This window comes from Mustela erminea, chromosome 19, assembly GCF_009829155.1.
Source record: "Mustela erminea isolate mMusErm1 chromosome 19, mMusErm1.Pri, whole genome shotgun sequence".
In the NCBI taxonomy this organism is placed as follows: domain Eukaryota; kingdom Metazoa; phylum Chordata; class Mammalia; order Carnivora; family Mustelidae; genus Mustela; species Mustela erminea.
Genome location: NC_045632.1, coordinates 25067289 through 25085829, shown reverse-complemented (window position 1 = coordinate 25085829; position 18541 = coordinate 25067289). Strand labels below are relative to the sequence as shown.

At 36.1% G+C, this 18541-nt stretch overlaps 1 protein-coding gene across 1 annotated transcript in view; it reads left to right on the top strand.

Annotated features, from left to right (window-relative positions):
• The window catches only part of VPS35 (VPS35 retromer complex component), a 28965-nt gene that overhangs the window by 1683 nt on the left and 8741 nt on the right, over window positions 1-18541 (top strand). The window contains exons 2-11 of the mRNA XM_032324195.1: window positions 4680-4778; window positions 6048-6144; window positions 7142-7265; window positions 7848-8030; window positions 9711-9924; window positions 11349-11432; window positions 12102-12211; window positions 16093-16189; window positions 16296-16444; window positions 18171-18378. Of these exons, the coding sequence (XP_032180086.1) occupies window positions 4680-4778; window positions 6048-6144; window positions 7142-7265; window positions 7848-8030; window positions 9711-9924; window positions 11349-11432; window positions 12102-12211; window positions 16093-16189; window positions 16296-16444; window positions 18171-18378 (1365 nt within the window). The remainder of the gene's footprint in view (window positions 1-4679; window positions 4779-6047; window positions 6145-7141; window positions 7266-7847; window positions 8031-9710; window positions 9925-11348; window positions 11433-12101; window positions 12212-16092; window positions 16190-16295; window positions 16445-18170; window positions 18379-18541) is intronic.

Sequence of the window (18541 nt, the reverse complement as noted above, 5' to 3'; positions counted from 1 at the left end):
TAACCAGGCCCGACCCTGCTTAGCTATGGAGGGAGATAGGCTTGTGGAACTTAATACAGTCTGAGGATTGCTTTATTAGCACTGTAAGTTCAGTGTTTTGGGGTGATGGAGGGAGAGAGTTCTGCACAGGGGGCTTGAAAAAGACTGCAGAAAGTAACATGTGAACTGATACAGTGAGGAAGGCAAGGCAAGCACAAATTCTTCAGGTGAAGGGGTGCCTGGCTGGCTCAGTCAGGTAAGCATCTGCCTTTGGCCCACCTCATGATCCAGGGGTCCTGGGATTGAGCCCTGAGTTGGGCTTCCTGCTCAATGGGGAGTCTACTTGTCCCTCTTCCCCTACCCTTGCTTGTGTGTGCATTCTCTCTCTCTCAAATAAATAAATAAAATTTTTTGAGACTGACGCTCTGCCTGCTGCGCTAAGGGGACACCTGTCAGTAAATAAAATTTTAAAAAGAAAAAAATTCTCCAGGTGGAGAAGAAAAAGTGTTGCCTGGAGATGAAGCTGGGAGAAGTAAATATTCATGGTGTGTACCATAGAATTCCTGGGGAAATGTATTGGTAAATGAAGTTGGAGCCCGTTTTGTGTTCAGATTGTATTTTGAAGTTCCCAAGCCCTCATCATCCTTAATGCTCCCTACTTCAATTGTAATTTTGTGCCTTATAATTTTAAAAATAGTACTTTCATTATATGTGATGAAATACTGTATCTTTGTGAGGTTGGTTATTTTTGTTTTATAATTGATATAATTGTGTTATTAGATTACATCTGCAGGGGATCAGTGAAGAGATGGATCAGCAACTAAGTTGCTAGGATGGGTGGAGGTAATTGCTTATATCTAAGGGTGTATAATAATAATGGTAACATTTACAAAGTGCATATTACTAAGCATGTCCTGAGCTCTGGGTCATTTTATTTATTCCTCATAATAGTAATATAAGTACTCTTATTGCCCTGTTTAGTAGAAGAGGAAACGAATGCACGTTGTTTGAATAAGTGGTTTTATAAGTGATCTGTCTGTGATGGATTACTTTCTCTGAACTTTACAATTATATGAACTTAGGGGGGCTCTTTGACCTGGGTCTCAGGCTAACGTTAGCCTAATTAAAACGTTAATTTGATCTTGGTTCTTTAGTGTTTCCATTTTTCTCTTAGCCATGTAACTGATAAATACGAAGTCATTTGTAAATGGAGGACTACTTCCATAAGTTAGGAGACATGGATTACCTGGCTTGTGTTTAATGAGAGCATGCTGGTAGCAGTTCTTACTGTTCTTATTCTATGTGACACTTCCCAGGAAAGGCATCAAGACACTCTCTTAGAATGGCCACATAATGGCTACATTTATATAATAACTACATTGTCTTGGGAGTAATATCTAAAAATACATTTCTTTATTACAGCTTTAGTTCTTCATTTATAGCTTACCTTGTAATAAGGCTGTAATTTTCTGTATTTTGTATTTGTTTCTATTTTAAACCCAGTTGATACAAAATAGAATTTTGCTACAGTTTTGTTTATAGATCAGAGAATCTATTGGATTCTATACAAATATTTTTGGAATTGTTTGTAGTCTCTTTGTTTTGTTTTTGTTTTTTTAGATGTTATTTATTTATTTGCCAGAGAGGGAGGGAGAGAGAGCACAAGGCACAAGCAGGGGTAGCAGCAGGCATAGGGGGAGAAGTAGGCTCCCTTCTGAGCAAGGAGCTGGATGTTAGACTCAGTCCCAGGGTCTTGGGATCATGACCTGTGCTGAAGGCAGATGCTTAAGTGACTGAGCCTCCCAGGCATCTCTTTTGTATCTTTGTAACCACAGTTTTATTTGCTATATTAATATTATTATACGCAATAGCCAGAAAGTGGAAGCAACCCAAGTTACCCATCCGTAGAGGAATAGATAAACAAAATATGGTAAATATATACAATAGACTATTATTTAGCCCTAAAAAAGAAAGGGAATTTTGACAAATGGTACAACATGGATGAACCTTGAAGACATTATGCTAAGTTGAAATGGCCAGACACAAAAGCGTGTGATTCTACTTACATGAGGTACCTAGAGAAGTCCGATTCCTAGAGAAAGTAAAATGGTGGTTGCCTGGGATAGCAGTAGAGAATGGCAGGTTGTTGTTTTATGGGTACAGAGTTTCCTTTGAGAACGATGAAAGGATACTGGAGATGAGTGGTGGTGATGACCATACAACAGTGTGAATCTACCTAGTGCTACTGAACTGCACATTTAAAAATGGTTAAAATGGAAAAAAAAATAAAATAAAAATGGTTAAAATGGCAAATTATGTTATTTTACCACAATGACAAAGTGTAAAAATTTCCTGATGTATCAATTTTTATCTCTAAGTTGGTCATCTGAACTTAATGAAATCCATTGATTCTAATAATTGTTAAATCTTTTGCATCTAGAGATAAAGAGCTGAAGAAATCCAAACCATAGCTTGGTGTCACTGAAGTTCTCAGAGGACTAGCCCAGGATGGCTAGTGAATTTCATTAAGTCAGAATCCTCAGATGCTGGTGTTGTCTTTGCCTCAAAGACCAATATTTTACACTAATAGTTCTGGTATATAAATGAAGATTCCCTTTAAGATTAGTTTAAATGACATAACTTTTTCTTTGAAGTTTGTATATGCTTGGGAAGAAGGGTGGTCACAAGGAAGCACAGGTTATTAGATTTGCTGTAGGAAAAAAAATAAAGATACTTGGTATTTCATGTTACTAATGTTTTTTCTTTTTCCAAAATTAGATGAAGAAAAAGTTTTCCATTTTTATAAGTGATTCTAATTAAAAAATGGGTTTTGTGTGTTTTTTGTTACTCTCAAATTCAGTGCTGTTTTGATTGTCTTAGATAATTGAACAGGTTTAACTTTTATGTTTATATGTAATTCTTTGCCTTCTTCCTTTCCATCTCATTGTGTAAGAGGCATTTTACCTTTAATCATTTAAGATTTATTTACTTATTTTAGAGGGGTTGGAGAACCAGTGGGGGGCGGGGCAGAGCCAGAGAGACTCCTCAAGCAGACTTCCTGCTGAGCATGGAGCCCAACTCAGGGCTTTATCCCAGGACTCTGATATCATGAGTCCTATCCCAGGACACTGATATCCTGACCTGAACTGATATCAAGAGCTGGCTGCTCAACCAACCGAGCCACCCAGGTACCCCAAGATTTACCATTTAAAAGTGAGCAATTCAGTGGCATTTAGTACCTTTGCCGTGTTATACAACCACCATTTCTGTCCAATTCCAAAACAATTTTATCACTTCCAGAAGAAAACCTGTACTCATTAAGTAGTTATTACCCCACTCTCTCTTCTGGGAACCAAAGTCTGTTTTCGGTTTCTGTGGATGATTTGCATATTCTGGATATTTCATATGGACTCATACAATACATGGTCTTTTGTGTCTGGTTTCTTTCACTTAGCATAATGTTTTTTAGTTTCATTCATGTCACATATATCACTACTTCGTTCCTTTTTATGATTGAATAATATTCCGGTATATGTATTTATATATATGTGTATACCCCAACTTAACCATTCATCTGTTGATTCTTTTTTTTTTTTTTTTTTAAGATTTTATGTATTTGGGAGAGAGAGAGAGAGAGAGAGAGAGAGAATGAATGAGTGGGGGGAGGGGCAGAGAGAAGTGGACTCCCTGCTGAGCAGGGAACCTGATGCAGGGCTCCATGCCAGGACCCTGAGATCATGACCTGAGGCAAAGGTAGATACTTAACTGATTGAGCCACCCAGACACTCTTATCTGTTAATTCTTTAGGCATTTTTAAAATTAAATATATGACCTAAACATTCTAAAACCAGCTCATTCGTTCATACAGTGAACGTTTAGGAAGCATCTGTTATTGTTAAGCTGTTATGTGTCAGGCAATGTGTTGGGTCCCAAGGATATCGAAATGGCTATCATTTATAATTACAATATAATGCATGCTGCAGTAGAGGTGTAAACCGTGTTTATACATGTAAAGGGTCAAGTGGTTAATTCTGTTTGACCAGAAGATCTAATTAATTTTGCAAGCGGTGTTTCGCTGATAACAAAGAGAAGAATATCAAGATATGTTTTGTCCATTATAGCTGTAGATTTCTCAATTTGAAGTGATAAGGTAGGTACTTGAGGAGAGTATGCCTTAATGGTTTTCTTCTATCAGTCACTATTAATAATTTCAACGATTTTATTTCTAAGTTCTTTAGTGTCTTGTTACATATTGCCTTAGATTGTAGTGTTTCATAAACTGGTTTCTTGATCTAAGACTAGACTAAAATGCAGCTGAAAAGTAGTATAGAGAAAAAAGAGGCATTTAGAAATTTGGATAAACTATACCTATCATAAGGATTGTTGTTGGATTCACACTAACACCACATGTTTTTTGAGGCCAACCTGCTACAAGAATGTTGATCAGTTTCTGAGAGAGTAGAGATTCTCTACATGTTACTGTTCCCTTCAGGATTATTATGCTATTAACTTGGGTGACTGGGTATAGCTCTTGTTCAATAATTGTCAAAAATAAATAAACAGGTTTGAGATCTAGAACTGGAATGTGCCTTTTATGAAAGCCTTGGAGAAGGGCTATATCTAGAAGTACAGAAATAACGGATTATTTTAGAAGAGAGTGCTAATGAGACATTAATTGGGAGTATTTTTTTATTTTTCAGCCTACAACACAGCAGTCACCTCAGGATGAGCAGGAAAAGCTGTTGGATGAAGCCATACAGGCTGTGAAGGTCCAGTCATTCCAGATGAAGAGATGCCTGGTAAGAATGTCAATATGGGAGGCAAAATACAATCTGTATGTTTTGTAAGGTTGTATAGCACCAGTGCTTCTACTAAATGTAATCTTCAGTGTCTTCTGGCATGCATCTTGCATCTCACCTCCTTCAAGCACTGCATGGAATAGTTCCAGCACAGAGCCCTGTTTACTTGCATTTGCATTTATGATTTGGGAATGTCTGTCTTCCCTACCAGAACGGAAGCTCCCCGAGACCCTACCTTCTATCAACATAACAATATCTGATTCAGTTACTAGTGTCATTGCTTCTATACCTCAAACCTGAGAAGTACTTGACATATAATGAGCACCTAATATTTGTTGAATGAATGTATTTAAATGCTTTCATTTTGGACTTTTTGGCTTTTTTATATCTTGAAGTCTGTTGTTTCCATCCTGAGAAAATATATATATATATATATATATATATATATATATATGAAACAGCAACTGGCTTGAAAATTATACTTACACCAATTTCTGTGTTGTCATAGTCTAAAAGACAGGGTAGGAAGTAATCTGTGTAGAAACTATAGAATCTCTGCATTAAAATTTAAGAAATGGAACCAAATAGGCTGGTACTTCAAGTTATAAGTTGCTCTGATGATTGATATCTTACCTTTGTAAAATGTCTCACAATTTCTAAAGCTTTGTAATATGCTTTTTTAACCAATTATATGTATTGTATTTTTTCCTTGCAAAAAAATGTCTTGGAATGGAGAAAATAAGTGGGTATGGAACTTGGTTATTGCTTGTTTCTGTCTCTTTCTGAGTATGAATGTTGTTTCCTGTATTTAAAGGCATTGTCTTCATATATGTGTTCAGTGGGACACATGGGCATTGTGAGGTGGAAAGCATACTTAGAGACAGGGATGGTCAATTCAGACATCTCTGAGGAGTCTTTACCTATGACAAAGCCATTGTCAGGATAGTAGCTTGCTTTAAAAGAATTAATATGCCAGCTGCCTTGATTGCAGGTAAGGGTGAATTAATGGAGTTACTTTTATAGCCACTAGAGATTTAAAAGATTAGAGTTATGCCAGGAAGTTTATAGTCCTAGTTACATAAGACTTGCTAAGCTTTGCAGTCTGGATGAGGAACCATGAATCTTTTTCTTTATAGAGAAGTCAAGGTGAAACTAAACCTGATTGTTATATGATTAAAATAATTTAAGTGCTATATACTGTGTAACAAATCCAAGTTAAATGTTTACTTAAATTAAACATTCCCATCAATTCTCTTGGTATTTCTGTAGGACAAAAACAAGCTTATGGATGCTCTGAAACATGCTTCTAATATGCTTGGTGAGCTTCGGACTTCTATGTTATCACCAAAGAGCTACTATGAACTTTGTATCTTTTGAATGTTGAAGACCATTTTGATCATACTTTTTTCTTGATGAGGCCATATTTTATTTCTTCTTGTGTTTTTCTGCTGTTACATTATTTTTCATTGTCTTAACGAAATAGTACTCCTCCATGTAAGTTTTATGAGAAAAAGAAAAACTTAATAACAGAAACCGTTTTTCTATGTTTAAGCTTCTTTGTTGCTATGTTTTTTTATTCCCTTCATGAAGGATATTGAGGCTTTTAGGCAGTTGGTTCTTTAATGCTTAGATATTTGTCATGCAGGACTCCAAAATGAAAATGAATTCAGTGATTTGCCATTTCAGAACCCTCTTGTTGGGGCACCTGGGTGGCTCAGTCCATAAGTGTTTCTCTTCGCCTCAAGTCATGATCCTAGGGTCCTGTGATCAAGCTCTGCATCTAGCTCCCTGCTCAGCAGGAAGCCTGCTTCTCTCGCTCCTTCTGCCTGTCTTACTGTCTCTCTGTGTCAAATACATAAATAAAATCTTAAAAAAAACCAACAACCCTCTAGTAGTCTGATGGGTAATCCTTATTTTTACTGCTTCGCTTTACTGGACATCTTTAAAAACCCTTATTCAGTTTTTTAAGCATTTTATTTTATTTCATTTATTTGTTTTTTAAGTTTTTTTATTTGAATCACCTGGTGCTCATCACAAGTGCCCTCCTTATTCCCCATTACCTATTTCATCCATCCCCTACTGACCTCCCCTCTGGTAACCATCAGTTTGTTCTCTATAGTTAAGAGTTTCTTTCTTAGTTTCTCTTTTTTTTCTCTTTGCTCATTTGTTTTGTTTCTTAAATTCTGCATGTAAGTGAATAAAAACACTTATTTTAAAATAAGGAAAGCCTAAATGAAATTCTGTCTTCATTTAAACATGTTCTCTTAAAGGACTAATATTTAAGATACCTGCCCAATAGTGTAATGACAGAGTATTGCCTAGGTTGGCTTAGCTTTATTTGAGTCCTTAATTGTAATTAAAAGATATGGCTATTTCTGATGAATTACACTACTTGGAAGTCTACCTGACAGATGAATTTGCTAAAGGAAGAAAAGTGGCAGATCTTTATGAACTTGTACAGTATGCTGGAAACATTATCCCAAGGCTGTAAGTAATTGAGAATCGGATATCTGCATTTTCCACTTTGATTTTTAAAAACCAATTTTAAGATTCTTTAATTTCTTAACAAGTTGAGAGTAACTTTTTGGTAGGTATTCTGGGTTTTCTTTAAAGGTTTTAAGGTATAATTAATTTTACTTTTTATATGGATAATTGAGGATTTTTGGAAATAGAAAAAGTAGACATACTCTTGTTTAATGCCTTGACTACTAGAGAAATTAATGTGACATCTCTTACTAGTATGTTTAAAGGTGATAATGATACTTATGTATGTATATATGTATTTGTGTACATATTTATATACTTGTATGTACACATATATTTGTATATGTATATAAATATATATGTATATAATTTGCATGTAAATATATACATAGATTTGGGGAGGGTCAGTGAGTGGGAGTGGTTATATTTTAAATTAGGTATTTTTTCATTGTGCAGAAGAAAACCTGGTCCCTGTCTTGCTTAATATGTTTGGATTCAGTATGTTTAGACATAATCAAATTCTTGACTTGAGTATTTATTTATTTATTAATATTTTAATCAGATATTCCCTTATAATTCCCCTAGTTATCTGTTGATCACAGTTGGAGTTGTATATGTCAAGTCATTTCCTCAGTCCAGGAAAGATATTTTGAAAGACTTGGTAGAAATGTGTCGGGGTGTGCAGCATCCTTTGAGAGGTTTATTTCTTCGGAACTATCTTCTTCAGTGTACCAGAAACATCTTGCCTGATGAAGGAGAGCCAACAGAGTAAGTGATTTTCTCTTTTGATTTAGTTGTTATACTTCTTGTTGTAGAATATATAAGAAGAATAGAAAAGTGTATGGAGAAAAAAAAAATCAATATTTCTCCCACCCACAGCCAGTACTTATGTGGCATTTCATGTAGATATTTTCTTCAGCATATGGGGTATGATGCAAAATGTGCTCTTGTAGATTATTAGAACCTGCTTTTTTCATTAAACATAATTTTATGAGAGCATTTTCCCATTACATTAAGTATTCTTTAAAGATTTGATTTTTTAAAATGGGTTATATTTTGAAGTTATATTTGTGATGAATAGTGACATATCCTTAACTTACTCTGTGAACTAGCTAATTTTCATGTTGTTTCTTGAATGTGTCTTACCAGTTTTTTTCATTTATGGACTGCTAGATACCCTGGATATAAGTGGTTTAAATTATCTCTATACACAAATTACATATTAACTCCAAAACAGAAAAAACAAAAGCCTTTCAGAATAAGAGCCCTGTCTCTGGTGTGACCAGTGTTCCAGTATCCACGTCCATTGCACTTGTATTTCACATAGGGGTAGATGGTCAGCTAGCTGGTCTGCAACCAACTAGGTGAACTATTTATGTGCAGAGTTCCTAGATAGAGGAACTTAATTCCTTTTGTTTAAGTTTATTTATTTAAAAAAAAATGTTTTTTTAAGTAATCTCTACGTCCATCATGGGGCTCGAACCCAGGACCCTGAGATCAAGAGTCCCATGTCCTAGTGACTGAGCCAGTCAGGCACTCCTTCTTCAAGTTCGTTTATTCATTTATTTCTAAGGTGTACAGTTCAGTAGTTTTTAGTATTTCTGTATCAGTTCCTTTTTAAGAGAAAAAAATACAAAAATTTACCATGCATGTAAAGTTAAATGGTATAGAAAAGGTAAAAATTTAACAATGTGAGAAGATGGTGAGGTTCTTTGTTTTATTACGATTTGACTGCAGATCTTAAGCATTTAATTAGGCAATCATTACAAATTTTTGAAAACTATGTTCCCTATCCTAGGAGATGAAAAATAAGCGGGAAATACATGGTTTCTTCCCTCTCAAAGCTTATATTCCAATTGAAAACATAAAATGTTCCACAGTAAAATGATGTAGTAGGGCACATGAGTGGCTCAGAGGTTAAGCGTTTGCCTTCTGCTCAGGTCATGATCCCAGGGTCCTGGTATTGAGTCCCACATCTGGCTCTGTGCTCACCACGGAGTCTGCTTGTCCCTTTGCATCAGCCCCTCCTCCCCACTGCTTGTGCACACGAGAGTGCGCGCTCTCTCTTCTCTCTCTCTCGTCAAATAAATAAATTTAAAATCTTTTAAAAAAATGATTTAGTTAGCAGTACATTTTAAGTATCATTTTTTTAAAAGGCTTTCTGAATTAATGTAATTGCTGTGAGAACAAGTTGACCTAGGATAGGGAATGGGGGAAAGTTTTTTGTTCTTTTACACTTGTTCTGTATCCTTTCTCTGGTATCTTTTTTCTCTTGAGTCTCTTTCCCTTGAAATTGAACACTAAGCCAGTGAATTTTAAAGTTTCTTCTATGAAATATCAGTGTATTAAAGAGACAAGAATGAAACGGTCAAAGGTGAACAGTAACAGTAAGATGGTCCTCTAGTGTAAATAGTGTATGTAAAGATTGTTTCAACTCTCTCTTTGCAGTGAAGAAACAACTGGCGACATAAGTGATTCCATGGATTTTGTACTACTTAACTTTGCAGAGATGAACAAGCTCTGGGTGCGAATGCAACATCAGGGACATAGCCGAGATAGAGAGAAAAGAGAACGGGAAAGACAAGAACTGAGAATTTTGGTGGGAACAAATTTGGTGCGCCTCAGTCAGTTGGAAGGTGTGAATGTGGAACGTTACAAACAGGTGTATATCCTTTTACTTGTCACCTTTTCCTATGAGATATAAATTGAAGTCTGATTTTTAAAATTAAAATATTTTTATTAAATAATATTACATTGAAAACCACTTTAAAATTAAAGACAAGTAAATTGAAAGATATATTTTCAGTTTTTATTTGTGGATTGGAAGACTCAATATTATTAAGATACCAATTTTTCTTAAATTGAGATTGACTGTATTTTACTCCAGGTTTACTCTAAAGCTGCATTAAGAATGTGATATTGGGTGCGTGGGTGGCTCAGTGGGTTAAAGCCTCTGCCTTCGGCTCAGGTCATGATCCCAGGGTCCTGGGATCAAGCCCCGTGGGGCTCTCTGCTCAGCAGGGAGCCTGCCTCCCCCTCTCTCTGCCTGCCTCTCTGCCTGCTTGTGGTCTCTGTCTGTTAAATAAATAAAATTAAATTAAAAAAAAAGAATGTGATGTTGGTGGAAGAGATAAATAAATCAGTGGTGGGGAGTTAAGCAGAGATTGACAAACTCTTCCTATAAAGGACTCTTCCTATAAAGGAAAATGTTTGATTTTGTCTGCAACTACTAAACTCTGTAAACTCTGTAAACAGCTGTAGTGAAAAGCAGTAACAGACAATATGGGAATCAGTTACAAAAGCAGACATTGAACTGGATTTGTCAGCCCTGGAAAAGATAGCCCAAACTAGGCTCACATACATATAGTATGTTACTTTTGATAAAAGTGTAATCTTTTTTTTTTTAATAGATTTTTTTTTTTAAAGATTTTATTTATTTGTCAGAGAGAGGGGGAGCGAGAACGAGCACAGGCAGACAGAATGGCAGGCAGAGACAGAGGGAGAAGCAGGCTCCCTGCCGAGCAAGGAGCCCGATGTGGGACTCGATCCCCGGACGCTGGGATCATGACCTGAGCCGAAGGCAGCCGCCCAACCAACTGAGCCACCAAAACCTTCTCAGCAAATGTTTCTGGAAAAACTAGACATCTGTGTGCAAACAAGACCTTGAACTATGACCCATTCTCATACCATACAGAAAAACTCAAAAAATGGATCACAGACCTAAATATAAAACCTAAAACTATAAACTTTTAGGAAAAAAATACAAAGTATATCTTTATAATGTTAGATCAGGCAAAGATTTCTTAGGACGCAAAAGGCACAAATCATAAAGGAAAAAAAATTCCTAAACTTCATCTTAAATGACTTATTAAGTAGAAGTCCAGAATTTATTTAAATTTTTTAAAAAAATTCTTGTTTCAAAAAAATAAAATAATGCTTCTGTAAAATGTTGAAGTTTAATTTAAAAAGTAAGTATGAGTTGGAAAAATCTAAAATAAGATTCTCAAATTATAAGCTTAAATATGTTATTAGAGGAGTTTCTTAGGACTTAAAAATAATGTTTTAACTCTTACCTTTTTCTTTTAGATTGTTTTGACTGGCATATTGGAGCAAGTTGTGAATTGTAGGGATGCATTGGCTCAAGAATATCTTATGGAGTGTATTATTCAGGTAAGTGAGGACATTCATTTTATAAATAACTCATTTCTTCCTTCATTAATTTTCATTGTTTTGAAAAAAAGTCTTGATAGAATAGAAGAGAAGCTATCCTGAGGTGCCTGGATGGCTCAGTGGATTGAGCATCTGACTCTCGATTTCGGATCTGGGAGTCCTGGGATCAAGCCCTATGTGGGGCTCCTGGTTCAGCGGGGAGTCGGCTGCTGGTCTCCCTCTCCATCTGCCCCCCCCCCATGTGTGTGCTCACCCATACTCACTCACTCTTCCTAAAATAAATAAATCTTAAAAAAAGAAAGGAAAAAAAACAAGCTGTCCTGATTAAAAAGAACTGTTTTCTCTTACTGATAACTTGGTCTTTGTATTGATATGTTTTCTCCCCCCAAAATGTGGGAAAGAGAGGCCTCCAAGTTCTCTAGTTCTCACTAGTTTTAGTTTAATTGTAGATGCAGTTTGTCTAGTGGATTATTTCTACTTGGGTTTAATGTTTAAAGAGACTCAAAAGTAATGTGTTTGAATTTAGTTGTATAAGATTAAAATGATTGTTTCCACAAATATGAACTTTACCATAAAGATACATACAGATACATTTACCATAAAGATACCATACAGATTATAATGTGAAATACTTTTACTTGTGTCAATTAATTATTATTTGATTTTCAGGTTTTCCCTGATGAATTCCACCTTCAAACTTTGAATCCTTTTCTCCGGGCCTGTGCTGAGTTACATCAAAATGTAAATGTGAAGAACATAATCATTGCTTTAATTGATAGGTAAGTGCTTCCAACATTGGAGGGTAGTGTTCTGACCAGGGACTAATGAATTTAAAACATTTTTGTGAATTACTTCTGTTACATCTTTATTATATTAATGATTTTTTTAAAGATTTTTTTTTTAATTTATTTACTGACAGAGAGAAATCACAAGTAGATGGAGAGGCAGGCAGAGAGAGAGAGAGAGAGAGGGAAGCAGGCTCCCTGCTGAGCAGAGAGCCCGATGCGGGACTCTATCCCAGGACCCCGAGATCATGACCTGAGCCGAAGGCAGCGGCTTAACCCACTGAGCCACCCAGGCGCCCTATTATATTAATGATTTTAAGGCAGTTACACTATGAACAGTTTGGTTCTGTAAGTATGAGTATCTACCAGGTGCTTGCCTAGCTTAGGTATGAAGGAGGTTTAGCAGGAGGCATGGAGATCATGAATATTTTTTTTTTTAAAGATTATATTTATTTATTTGACATACAGAGATCACAAGTAGGCAGAGAGGCAGGCAGAGAGAGAAGGGGAAGCAGGCTCCCTGATGTGGGGCTCGATGCCACGACCCTGAGATCATGACCTGAGCCAAAGGCAGAGGCGCCCCTAAACATTCTTTTTTTTTTTTTTTTTTAAAAGATTTTATTTATTTGAGAGAGAGAGAGCATAAGAGAGGGGAGGGTCAGAGAGAGAAGCAGACTCCTTGCTGAGCAGGGAGCCTGATGTGGGACTCAATCCTAGGGCTGGGGGACTTGATCCTGGGACCATGGGATCATGACTTCAGCTGAAGGCAGTCGCTCAGCCAACTGAGCCACCGAGGCACCTGATAATGAGTATTTTTAATCTAGACATTTAGTTGGCAATGTCATACAGAACCATTATTTAACTCTTATATATTCAAAGAACAAAATTTGTTTTTTACGGTAATGAAATTTCTTTTTATGGGGCACTAATTTGATTTGGAGTCTCTTTTATCAAGTAGCCATTAGATACAGATGATTAAGAATGTTCAGGTAAAGGGGCACCTGGGTGACTCGTTTGTTATATGACTGCCTTTGGCTTGGGTCATGATCCTGGAGTCCAGGATTGAACCCCTCCTTGTTGGGCTCCCTGCTCAGCGAGGAGTCTGCTTCTCTTTTTCCCTCTGCGCCTACCCCTGCTCATGTTCTCTCACTTGCTCACTCTTTCAAATAAATAAAATCTAAAATAAATTTTGAAAAGAATGTTCAGGTAAGGGTACCTGGGTGGCTCATTCGGCTAAGGGTCTGCCCTCAGCTCAGGTTGTGATCCCAGGGTCCTGGGATTGAGTCCCACATCGGGCTTTCTGCTTAGCAGGGGATCTACTCCTTCCTCTCCCTCAGCCCCTCCCCTGGCTTGTGCTCTCTCTTGCTCGTTCTTTCTTTTTCAAATAAATAAGTAAATAATCTTAAAAATTTTGACAAAAAAGAATGTTCAGGTAATCATTCTATCATTATATTTTTTTAAAAAAGAGTTTTGAAATATTAAATATGTTTAGTATATGCCCCTTAGGTTTAAATTTTATTTCTTTCGGCATTGGTCTTGGTTAAAAATATTAAACTTGGCTTTCGATAATGACTCTAAAGAGTGTCTGCTTGGCAACTGTGCTGAGTGCTAGTATATAACATGTGTCCTACTCATTAGCTTACACATCATTGACCTTATGAAACCAGGAACCCAAGTGAAGATTTATTTCTGCAAATACCTTAATTCATATATATATATATATATATATATATATATATATATATTTTAATTTTATTTTTTTAAAAGGTTTTATTTATTTGAGAGACACAGCGAGAGAGGGAATGCAAGCAGAGGGAGTGGGAGAGGGAGAAGCAGGCTCCCTGCCAAGCAAGGAGCCCAATTCAGGACTCGATCCCAGGACTCTGGGATCATGATCTGAGATGAAGGCAGACACTTAACCACTGAGTCACCCAGGCACTCCTTTTTTTTAGATTTTAAATACCTAAGTTATTAAAGTCTAAGATGTAGCAGATTCTCCAAATCACTAGTTTAAATCTGGACAGCAAGAATTATATGTGAATTGGGTATACTCTTTTTTTTTTTTTTAAAGATTTCGTTTATTTATTTGAGAGAGAGCAAAGTGATCGAAGAGGGAGCAGGATCTCAGAGCGGGAGGGAGAAGCAGACTCGCCACTGAGTGGAGAGCCCAATGTGGGACTCAGTCGCAGCACCTTGAGATCATGACTTGAGGGGAAGGCAGATGCTTCACTGACTGAGCTACCCAAGTGCCTCTGAATTGGGCATACTCTTAATGGAAGCTATAAGGGGATTTATCTTTTAAAAATTGCTCTTTAAAATCATGGTTGTCAAATATGTTTGTCCCTTTAATGCATTTTTATCTGTGATCTACTTGATTAAGTTTCAAAGACTATGGCATAATCAGGCTGTTAAAAATCTTATGTATGGTTTAAAATATGGCATATAGTAAGAATTCAGTGAAATATGACGTCATTGACAAAACTGTTCAGTTAAAAATGAATTGACCACTTATACCATACACAAAAATAAACTCAAAATGGATTAAAGACCTCAGTGTGAGACCTGAAACCATAAAAATCCTAGAAGAGAGCACAGGCAGTAATTTCTCTGACATTGGCATAGCAACATTTTCTTAGATATGTCTCCTGAGGCAAGGGAAATAAAAGCAAAAATAAACTATTGGGGCTACATCAAAATAAAAAGTTTCTATACAATGAAGGAAGCGATCAACAAAACTAAGAGGCAACCTACTGAATGAGAGAAGATATTTGCGATGACATATCTGATAAATGGTTAGTATCCAGAATATATAAAAAGCTGATAAAACTCAATACCCCAAAACCAAATAATCTGACTTAAAAATGGGCAGAAAACATGAATAGACATTTCTCCAGAGAAGTCATCCAGATGGCCTACAGACACATGAAAAGATGCTCAACATCACTTATCATCAGGGGAAATGCAAATCAAAACTAAAATAGTTCTATCTCTTCATACCTGTCAGCATAGCTAAAGTGAAAAACACAAATGACAAGTGTTGCCGAGGATGTGGAGAAAAAGGAACCCTCTTTCACTGTTGGTGAGAATGCAGACTGGTGTAGCCATTATGGAAAGCAGTGTAGAGGTTCCTCAGAAACTTGAAAATGGAACTACCCTATGATCCAGCAATCACACTACTTGATATCTACCCAGAAAACACAAAAACACTAATTCAAAGGAATACATGCAACCCTGTGTTAATAGCAGCATTCCTTACAAAAGCCAAATTATGGAAGAAGCCCAAGTGTCTGTGGATAGATGAATGGATAAAGAAGACATGGTATATAAGTAATGGGATGTTATTCAGCCATAAAAAGAATGAAATCTTGCTATTTTCAGTGACATGGATGGAGTTAGAGAGTATTGTGCTGAGCTTAAGTAAGGCAGAGAAAGACAAATACCATATGATTTCACTCATGTGGAATTTAAGAAACAAATGAACAAAGGGAAAAAAAAAAGAGAGACAAACCAAGGAACAGACTCTTAACTCTTTACCAGAGGGAAAGTCAGTGTGGGGTATGGGGGAATAGGTGATGGGGATTAAGTAGTGCACTTGTCATGATGAGCAATGGGTGATGTGTGGAAGTGTTGAATCACTGTATTGTACACCTGAAACTAACATAACACTGTTAATTCTAATGGAATTAAAAACTTATTAAAAAAGTGAATTGAGGGAATGATCAGCTCTATTCCGTGTCCTTTTTAAAAATCTTTTTTAATGTTGTAGGAGAAATACCTTGTGGAAAATAGAGAAAAGTGTAAAGAATAAATGTCATCCATAATCCCACTACCTAAATCCCTGTATTTGTTGAAATAAAGATTATTTTCTTTTTCAGATTAGCGTTGTTTGCCCACCGTGAAGATGGACCTGGAATCCCAGCAGATATTAAACTTTTTGACATATTTTCACAGCAGGTGGCTACAGTAATACAGGTTTGTATGGCTTTTCTCCTACATTCTCAAAACTTTGAAACTTCTGAGCTGGTAGATCCTTTTGTGATTGTTTAAGATAAATTTTGTGGTTTTCTCAACATTTCAGTCTAGACAAGACATGCCTTCAGAGGATGTTGTATCTTTACAAGTTTCTCTCATTAATCTTGCTATGAAGTGTTACCCTGATCGTGTGGACTATGTTGATAAAGTTCTAGAAACTACAGTGGAAATATTTAATAAGCTCAACCTTGAACAGTAAGTCAAAGTTATATTTTTATAAAAACCCTCATCAAGCACTTTTTAATCCTAGACTTGTGTTTCTTAATTGCTTTTTGAAATGTTAGCATTTGTTAGATTGGTATGCTTGGTTTTAATCAGTGCAGAAAGTAGCAATCAATTTCTTGGTTGTATACCTTGATCAAGTAGTGGCACTCAAGGACTAGAAGTACTCTATGGACCAGAGTCTCTCCATTTCAAACCCCTTTGATATATGAATGAGTTAGTTTTCAAACTAGTAAGGAAGTTAATAGTTGACCTTAGAACAATGTTGGGGTTAGGGGTACTGACCTTCTGTGCAATTGAAAAACTGCTTATAACTTTTAATTACCTAAAACTTAACTACTGATAGCCTACTGTTGATCAGAAGTCTTATCAGTAACAGTCAATTAACACATATTTTGTACATTCTACATAGTATATACTGTATTTGTACAATTAAGTAAACTAGAGAGAAGAAAATGTTGTTTAAAATACTAAAGGAAGAGAAAATACATTTTATTGTACTGTATTTGTAGAAAAATATTCATGTATAAGTCAGCCTGCACTACTCAAATCCATATTCATGGGTCAGCTGTGTTTATGTTAAGCAGTGTTTCTATAGGAAGTGGTTTCCTAGAGATGAGTATGTTTTTAAAAATTAGGAGCATATGTATATTTAAGGTGTGGAAATTAAATTGGCTTAAAATACTTCTCTATTTGACCTTTAATTTTGATACCATCGAGGAAAATAGTCTATTTTGTTGCTAATTGAGAGCCTCAAGGTTCTGTCCTAGTCTGTGGCATCCTCTAGTGGCCACTGTGCGTAATTCTGATCCCTTTATCTTTTCCTCAGCAGTCCCCTCGTTGTCTGTCTTGTATTGCATCTGAACATGGGGTCAAGCTAGTCCCTTTCCCCTTATCCTTATTATTCATAATTTTGCCTCATATAATCTTTTTCTTTTTCATCTCCCTTCTTGTGGTTGAGCCACATTAGGAGGATTTCTTATTTCCCTATAACTCTTTTTATTCACCATCCTGCCGCCTTTTGGTTACTTCCATTTTTTGTGAACTGAAAAACATTCCAGATCTCGAATGTTAAATGTGAGAGAAAATTAAATCATGTGTTGGTATCTTCTCCCACCAAGTAAGTTTTAAAGTAAAATTAGACAAAGAATTAGAAATCCCTACCTCTAAAGATCTTATAAATGCCCAGGTATGCCTCATCTCCACAGAATGCTCCTGTGAGCTGCTACTTTAAATTCAGCCTGATTTTCCTTGAGTGCCAGCATCTGATGGAAAAGAAGCAGTTTTTTTTTCTGTTTTGTGGAGTTGCTAGTTTTGCATGGATTTTTCTCCCTACTTATTTTCATCATGAATATACAGTGTTGATTGGCTGCCTAGCAACCTAACTGCCACTTAAAATGCTTTCCTAAAAATGTCAAATTCTAGACAGTAATTTTAACTCCAGCTGTACAACTGGTAAGATATTGTTGCATCTTATTTTGTATTAACAGAATATTAAGAGGTGAGTATATGTTTGTGTTTAGATAGGCATCTTCATCTTCTCAGAAGGTCATAGGAGTATTTTGAGATGGTGTGATTTACCTGACCTCTTTGTTTTAATGTATAAATGAAAACCTTCAAGTTTCTATGCAATCAGTATGTTTGTATATAGAGAAAGTTAATTTTACTCATTAAAGAGCTGTTGTTTTTCTTTTTGTAGTATTGCTACCAGTAGTGCAGTTTCAAAGGAGCTCACCAGACTTTTGAAGATACCTGTTGACACTTACAACAATATTTTAACAGTCTTGAAATTAAAACATTTTCACCCACTTTTTGAGTACTTTGACTATGAGTCCAGAAAGAGCATGAGTTGTTATGTGCTTAGTAATGTTCTGGATTATAACACAGAAATTGTCTCTCAAGACCAGGTAAGAGAATACCAATGTGCTATATATTAGGAAAACTGAGACAACGTAGTAATGATTTTAGATCCTGAGACTCACACATTAAACAGAAGAAGAGTGTAATTTAATATTAAAAAAAGAGATTATGGGGTGCCTGGGTGGCTTAGTCAGTTAAGCATCTGCCTTT